The sequence below is a fragment of the Cygnus olor genome, chromosome 12, assembly GCF_009769625.2.
Source record: "Cygnus olor isolate bCygOlo1 chromosome 12, bCygOlo1.pri.v2, whole genome shotgun sequence".
Classification (NCBI taxonomy): Eukaryota; Metazoa; Chordata; class Aves; order Anseriformes; family Anatidae; genus Cygnus; species Cygnus olor.
Genome location: NC_049180.1, coordinates 16,761,649 through 16,769,763, shown reverse-complemented (window position 1 = coordinate 16,769,763; position 8,115 = coordinate 16,761,649). Strand labels below are relative to the sequence as shown.

The window sequence follows — 8,115 nt, the reverse complement described above, 5'->3', positions numbered from 1 at the left end:
CCCATCTACACATGATGGCTGAGAAAATAAAAATCCAAAAAGTTAAATAAAGTTTCTAAGAATGTGTTTTTATATGGAAATATTGATGGTTTTCTTTTTTCTATCAAAGACTTGTGGCCCATCAGTTTTACTGAAATGTGTTTATTCTATAGCAAGATAAAAGCATTTATTTTAGATAAGCAAAATACAAACAACTTAATTGCTGCTATCGTAACTCATAAAAAAGTATAAAACAGCATAAAAACACAATAAGCAATGTAGCAATTAATAATTCATGTTACCAGTGTTTACATTAAAGCCTCATTTATGAAAACTTTACAACACATGATATGAAAACTTACAACTTTTAAAGAAAATATTTACATTGATTATTCGGCTGTGGAGTTTCTTTTAAATATTCTACCGGTTTTACAGCATATTAAAAACTTTTGCATTTTTCATCTTAGCTTTTTGTAATAACAGTTTTATTTAAGTGCATTTCCCTTTTAAAAATACAGTGTATTAAATCTGAAACTCATCACTTCAACACAGAATATAATATTCACATTTGTTCTGTAATTGGAATTAACGTAATAGGGTAACTGTCAATATATATTTTGTTACAAACTATGGTATGTTTATTTGGAGAAATGTAGTGAAAGGATGGATCAAACATTTAAGTTCAGTTACTTGCATTTGTTTTTCTGAAGATATTTAGGACAGAAAATTAATAGCTTTGGCAAAAAATCTGTGATTTACTCTATTTCTTTTCATGACAAAAAATGCCATCAACTAACTCATGTCATACAAGTATGATTGTATGAAAACCAATCATCATCATTTTACAGGTAGTTACAACTGTGCTTTAAGGGCTTCATGAGTTCATACTGCCTTGAAGTGCATTATTCACTTTTAGAGAAAGAAGGGTTGTATCATATAACTCTGAAAGGCCATTTTGCAGTCATAAGGTCCAGGTATTTATCAGGCCATTTGATTCACATATTGTAGGTAAAGCGTAAATAAATTAAAAAGGCATCACATGAAAAAGAGCACAGCTTTTTTTTTTTAAACAAAATGATTTATAGTCAGCTAAAAGATGATACACAGCTACATTGTAGTTCTTTATTGCCTATCTAATAGACACTTTAGAGAATTATTTGATCTGTTATGCATCCCTGCATAACTACCATCAACAATTTACAGTTTTCAGCCAAATATGGTTTACCCCTACCCCCTCCATCAACACAAAGCGATGCTGCAAGATCATTTATCTTCAGAAAATACTGACCTGTGATAATACTTGAGTCTGTGTCTGAGATTGTATTTGTGACTGGTGCTGCTGAGGTGCTGACTGAGGGCTCCCAATGGCAGGGATGGGAGATGTGATCTGAGAGGCTACTGGAGAGTGCTGCTGAGGAGAAGGCTGTGACTGGTGTTGCATATGCTGCATTTGCTGCTGCTGCATTTGCTGAAGCTGTATGTGCTGAAGCTGCTGTTGCATTTGCTGTTGATTAATTTGCTGCTGAAGATGCTGCTGCTGCTGCAAATGTTGTTGCATGTGGTGCTGGAAATGCTGCTGTTGCATTTGTTGTTGTATTTGCTGATGCATTTGATGCTGATGTAGCTGCTGTTGCTGCATCTGCTGCATTTGTTGCTGCTGGAGCTGCTGTAGCTGGTGCTGCTGGCTTTGCATTGAGGGACTTACTTGAGATGAAGATGGTGTTGCCACCATATTTGTTCCCATAGAGCTTATCAATGGAGCTGCAATGTTTGTTGGCATGTTTGGTGCAATGGTAACAGACGCTACAATCTGATTCATTGGCAGTCTCATGGTCAGAGGTTTTGGAGCAATTGCTCTGGGAAGGGACTGTTGAAGACTTTGAGGAGATGCCGATACTGTTGCGTGTTGAGAGAGGGAAGTATTCAGAATAAGGGAGGAAGACAAATTTGTGGATGCCAACGTTTGCTGGACAGAACGAATTGTCTGGGCCTCAGCAGACTCTGCAGCAGCCTGTGTTTGGAAAAGAAATTCAAAAACTTGTATTGGTAAGAACAGACATCATACCCTATCAAACTTAAAAAAAAATTATCAAAATCCCCTCCTGCTCTCCCTTGCTTCAATGTACGTAGTTCAGTGGGAAGGGGGAAGACTTTGCCCTCGAGAATTTATCCAATTATTGTAATGGTCCATTTAGGAAACACGGTTCAGAACATCCTCCGAGTTGCCCACTTTCTTCATCCATTACAAGCTTTTACCACCTTGTTTCTTGTTTGTCCTCTTTCAACACTTAAATCTATCTGCTTGCACTTGAGGTATTTAGAAAGGTACAGATCCTGGCTCAGTAGGACCTGATCCATTTAAGTTATCCTGCATCTTTAAAGAGAAAACTTTGTTTCTGTTTACAGAAAGTAAACAGTTACAGGGAAAGAAAAGTCACAGCTACTCAGGGAGACTTTTTCATCTTCAGTTTTCTATCAGGAAACATCAACCAGCAGTCTGAGAAAGGCCACTCTGATCCACTGATCCATTACATCACACCTTCGTCTGTTTCTGTACACAGTACCTCCAGTTCTTACCTGAATGCCAATTCTCTTTTAGACAAAAAAACCTCATGTGTGCCCTGGTTCAACACCAGAAATTCAGTGTATCTTTGGGCTGAAAGAGCCCAACACTCTCTATATACTTAAAAACAACAACAACAAAACACTGTTCTTTGGGAGACAAATCCGAACAGAAGCATATCCCAATGCACCAATTATCATGGTATAAGAAGAGTGTACAAACACCCAGCTTCTCAAACTACTGCTTACAAACTAAAGCTCCAACAAGTAGGATCCATCTTGCATAGTTTTATACATCTGCATTGTACACAACATGTAACCTAGTTGCCTAGAATCCCTTTAAAGACAATGGAAAGAAAAACTCTCTTCCAGTACAATTAATTGACGTATTTTAGACATTTACCTTAGAATGTGTCAAAACTTGCCTCAGAAATGTCTGTACTACCCCTACTCTCAACAAGAACCTTTGGTAACAAAGCTATAGCAAGGATGTCGTAAGTAAGGAGAGATGAATTCTGGACTTTCCACCCTATCTTCTTGCAAGTCACTCAGCAACCCAGGTTTCACAGATTTAAGGAGAAAATACGATTTCTGATGTTTTTGAAAAGGGACTTTAGGACTGACAAGATAAATTCCCTCAAAGGTATTTAGAATTCCAGCTGCCATTTCACTTAGCATTGCATTATTAAAAACTTTGAGGATATTATCTAAGTCCTAGAGACAACAGAAAAACACAGCTATGTATGCCTAATTTCTGTTGTTGTATTTCTAAGCATTAATTAAAATACACAGCAACTTTCTATACAATTTACTAATGCTCTGCAGTTGTGTATTCAAATAAGTATTCTTCATTCTCAGGAGGTGGATCTCATCAGTTTAGTCTATTGCTTTCTAGTGATCAAGGATATTTTTGTAGTTGATCTTTATGAAGTATTACAGGAAAAATAACCATCTTGATTTCCATACACATATCAGATGGACATAAACATACTTCTATTTACAATATTCAGAAGCAACAGATATACAATCAACCCAGTGCTGGCAGCTAAAAAGGTAAATTCTCAAATAAGACAACAGAGCTTTGTTTTCTTCACATGAGTTTTATATTAACTAGGGATCCGCTGCAATATTTAGTGTGGCTCACTGCCAGCTAGTCCATTTGTAAGTACTCTCCAAATTCAGAGCCACCAGACTTATTATTTTGCCCCCTCACCTGCAAGAAATACTTAAGCTTTGTCATACAGTAACTGCTCTCCAAGTCCATGCCAAACAAGTTTGTCTTTGGAGAAGTAGCACTTGAAGAAAGGAAAAAAAAACCTCTGCAAATACCGTGTAAATCTTAATGTCAAAAGGTCGCTGTATTTTTCATGACTAAATTTTACTTCTATTGTGAAGTGCATTATTTTGCTTCCAAAGATAATGAATGATGTACGTTTACAAACTTATTGTTTGGTAATCATTATTGTGCCATTAGACAGATGAAATTTCTGTTGCACGGTTCAAGCAGCAGCACAATGACTTTTAGAACTGTATTACAGAAATCCTAAGATTCTACTTTTGTTTTGCATAACAGCACATCCCTGCCTCCATATTTAAAACAACATTGCCAAAAGCTAACTTGCATTATATTGAAGACATTATTAGGCTTACCTTGGAAACAAGGCTTGCTCTATAGGCTGCAAGTGCCTTTAGGTATTCTTTTTTGGCAGCTTCAGTTTTTCTTTTATAAACCTATTAAAAGAGACCACAATTTCACCAACTTCATTAAGAAGTTTTTGCCAGAATGTTCCCAGAATCACTTGCAAACAAACAAACACCTCAGATTAAAAAACAGAAAACACTCCCTGGGAAGAAAAAGCCCACATAATATTAAATATTCTTGCAGGTGGCCACAGACTTCCAGGTCTATGTGCTGGACTTTCACCACAATTTACGTCAATTTATCATGAAGCAAAAAACCTGCTCGAGCAGCAGACTGTTTGAAAAGACCAGCTATGCACACTTCACCTTCCTAGGAAATGATATTTTACTGACACTGAGTGTTTCAGCTGCTGAAAAGTATCTGAAGTAGTATAAAGTAGAAAAAAAAAAAGGCACCTAAGCGGTAATTTTGTTTGAAAAGTATTCAAACTGCACTTAAAGAAAAAAAATCATACATTTAGAAAACGTGGTTCACAGAGTTTTGACAATTCACTTTCCCCAAAGCCAGTATTAGAGAATTCCACAGAGCTTAAGAAAAACAGTTAAGCACAAATTGAATAAATCTATATCTCTGATCATCAGTAAATTTAAAGTTCATCCTTAAATCATGATCATCATCTGTTAAATGATCATCATCTGTCAGACTATTAACTATGACTAGGAGCTGCACTGAGTATCAACAGGCAAAGAGCCCAAAGGATTTTTTTCCAATCCATGTGCAGGAGTTATATGTGTATAGTAAGAAGAATAACCCTCAAGGAAGAACAAAACTCATCATTCTGTACCAAGTTTGAGTTGGAGATAACATTTCACACACGACATTGTAATGAGGCACAGAGGATTGGCTTCAAAGGTCTGAAATCAACACGCTTTGTAACAAATTCATAAGGCAGATCAAAGGAAAGGTAAACGTGCTGTACCTTCCCCTTTCCTATTCTAACTTCTGATTAATAGGAAACAAGAGCTTTGAAATAGGAATCATCAAAAGATTGTCTTAACAGGACTCCAGGACAGTATCACCTGAGCTTTTTACAAACTGCCCTTTAAAATTTAAAGACAAAGGCATCCATTCAATATTACCTACTGGCTCTCATAACAAAATGCTTTTTAGATGCCAGATCTTCAGCAGGTTAAAAAAAATCAATGCAACTCTATAGAGTAAGAGGTCTACATCAGCAAGCAGTGTGCTCTGCTCAGAGCAGAGGTAGGAGGATTCTTTACAAGGATTACTATATTACTTCTTGTAAGACATCCCTGCACCCATTTTTTTTTTTTTTTTTTTACCTGTTTTTGTTCTTCTCCTAAACTGTCCCACATTGATGCCACTATTTTTGAAACCTCTCCAAATGTAGCATTCGGGTTCTGCCCTTTAATTGCAGCTTGTGTATCTCTGAAGAAAAGGGCATATGCTGACACTGGCTTTTGTGGCTCGTTGGGATCTTTCTTTTTCTTCTTCTTTGGAGTCTTGGGCTTCTTGCCAGAATCTGGGGCAGCTCTTTTTTCTCCAGTAGCCTGAGAAACAGCAATAACAGTCTACATATGCATGAAATATAAGAAGAATACTGAAAAATTATTGACAGTCTGGCTTACTAATATATGGATAAAACTACTGTGTAGGCAACATTTTGGAGAGTCCTGTTGGGCAAGCCTTCCTCCTACCAAATAGCATTACTCTCAGTTATTCTCATCAGATGTACTGGAACTAAATGTCTAAAGAGCCACCACCTATCGTAAGCATGGTTCAGAATCAATCGTACAAGCTTGACCTGAAAAAGTACACCCTGACACCCTGAATTTCTGTTAAAGAAAAAAAAAAAAAAAAAGATTTAATCTATAGTGTGCTTTGAATAGGCAATCTATGTTTTTCCATTAAGATGCAATTCCTGCAGCACAGACTCAAAAGACAAGAGCTTGGAGGCATTTCCTGGCTCCCAGACCTAAGGCTGCCAGCTTTGACACGGGTCAGGGGTTAAAAAAACCTTACCCTTGAGGCAAGAAGCAGCAGCAGCAGCTCTGCACTCTCTCCCCACCTGCAGCGAACACCCCCTGTGCCCACCACCCACACCCAGTGCTCCCTGTGTGGGGTCAGGGGTCCCCCACACCTAACACCTCCTCCTGCCCCAGGAACAGGGGAACCTGGAGTAGCACCTCAAGGATGGGGGTACCTCCAGTCCTTGTTGCACCTCATGTCCCATACCCTCTTCTGGTGAATGACTTATGGCAGCAAAGGATGTTGTGGCTCTAAATATACCTCTCACAGTCCTTTTACTTTGATATTTTCAGGATCCTGTACAATACTCTTTCCTTACACACGATTTCCATTAACTTAATGAGAAAACCTATCACGGAACAGTCTAAGTTAACCCTTTAAATATACTGCTATAATAAGATTTTTGCTCTATTTTGTTGTTATTTTTTTCCATTTCTAATAAGTTAAACTGTTAATTAACTACACTTTCAGATAGAAGAAAGCTTATTTTATTTCTTTCTGAACACACCATATTTTAAATGACTCCAATAAACACTGATACAACAAAACTGTCCAAAGTTGATGAGCAAAGAGATTCACCAGATCTATAAATCTGAAATGGATTATTAATGTATTCAGCTGAAAATAGACAGATATGCATATTCTGACCTCTGCTATCTTGGAGGTGTTATGGAAACTTCCTAAGAAGCTAAACAGCAAATGAGTCACATATCCCACAATACAGTAAAGTGTGTGTTTTATATCACCACACTGCAGCAGGGATGACATTGCCACATTCATGAAAACACAGAATATAGACATGTAAAGCTTACTCACTACAAAGCACAGAATAACTTACTCTATTTGATTCATCTGCATCTTCTTCGTTTATAGAGCTGGATGGGGAAGGAGTGGCTGATTTACTTGCAGGAGGGGAGGGAGAAGTGTGTGGCAAGTTAGTGCCTCCTAAATTTAGCCCCAGCTGTGCGCTTAGCTGAGACTGGTTAATGGTGGTGAGCTGAGTGGGAGGCATAATTCCTGAATGAGCAGCATCAGTCATGTGGACAATGGATCTCATAATCAAAGAATGGTCTTGGCGGTACTGAGAAACTTGTGTGTGACTCTGATCCTGAAAGAGATTGAAACAGTATTTATTCATTAACAGTGACCATATAGCATTAGCAAGTAAGGTTATTTTTACAGACTCACGCAACTGAAACTGTCTGCTTGTGGTTTGTTTTGTTTCTTTTAACAAATTAAATACATTTTTAATAAATAAAACGCAGCAACAGTTACCACACTTGCTTCAGACTTTGCTTGTCCTCCAGTCATATTTTGGGGGTAATAAAAACTGTATTTCCCCATTTTTAAACATTTTTTTCTCTTGATGCCATGTGAAATACCCACATAAACAACTGGCTGACTGATGACACAGGGAAAACATTGCAACTGAGTAGACATACTGCTGTCAAATGCAGAAAGCAAACAAAACGGGGAGGGAGTGCGGAGAGAAAAGCATCTTCCTTTACTGACATTCAATTATTCATAGCTGTTACCAGTAACAGCAGTAGGTATAAAACAACCCTGTTTAAAATAACTTTTAAATCCCCTTCAGACAAAGAACATCACCCTGCCACATCTCGAGTGCAGACGCAGCAGCACTCTAGAAAACTGTTCAAGTAATCCTAATCGCTCCTAAAATTCCTTTTTTGCCAACACCATACAATATGTTTTTATCTTTAATCCAACAATCAAACACCTGTGGAAGTAGCAAGCTACGCACCAATCACCAGTTTATTTTTCTTGTACTTCATGTCTTTGAAACTCAAGTGCTTGCATGTTTTTGTCTCTACTGTTTCTTGAGGGCAAGTCGTCTTCTTCATCTACACAACACTTATCACAGT

The 8,115-nt window shown here is 37.6% G+C and overlaps 1 protein-coding gene across 2 annotated transcripts in view; it reads right to left on the bottom strand.

Annotated features, from left to right (window-relative positions):
• Positions 1 to 213: 213 nt before the first annotated feature.
• Positions 214 to 8,115, bottom strand: part of TOX3 (TOX high mobility group box family member 3) — a 76,828-nt gene continuing 68,926 nt past the window's right edge. For both annotated transcript variants that reach the window (XM_040571418.1, XM_040571419.1), the window contains exons 4-7: positions 7,071 to 7,340; positions 5,527 to 5,754; positions 4,192 to 4,272; positions 214 to 1,990 (exon numbers count right to left, since the gene is read on the bottom strand). In XM_040571418.1, the coding sequence (XP_040427352.1) occupies positions 1,253 to 1,990; positions 4,192 to 4,272; positions 5,527 to 5,754; positions 7,071 to 7,340 (1,317 nt within the window). In that variant the 3' untranslated portion in view covers positions 214 to 1,252. The remainder of the gene's footprint in view (positions 1,991 to 4,191; positions 4,273 to 5,526; positions 5,755 to 7,070; positions 7,341 to 8,115) is intronic.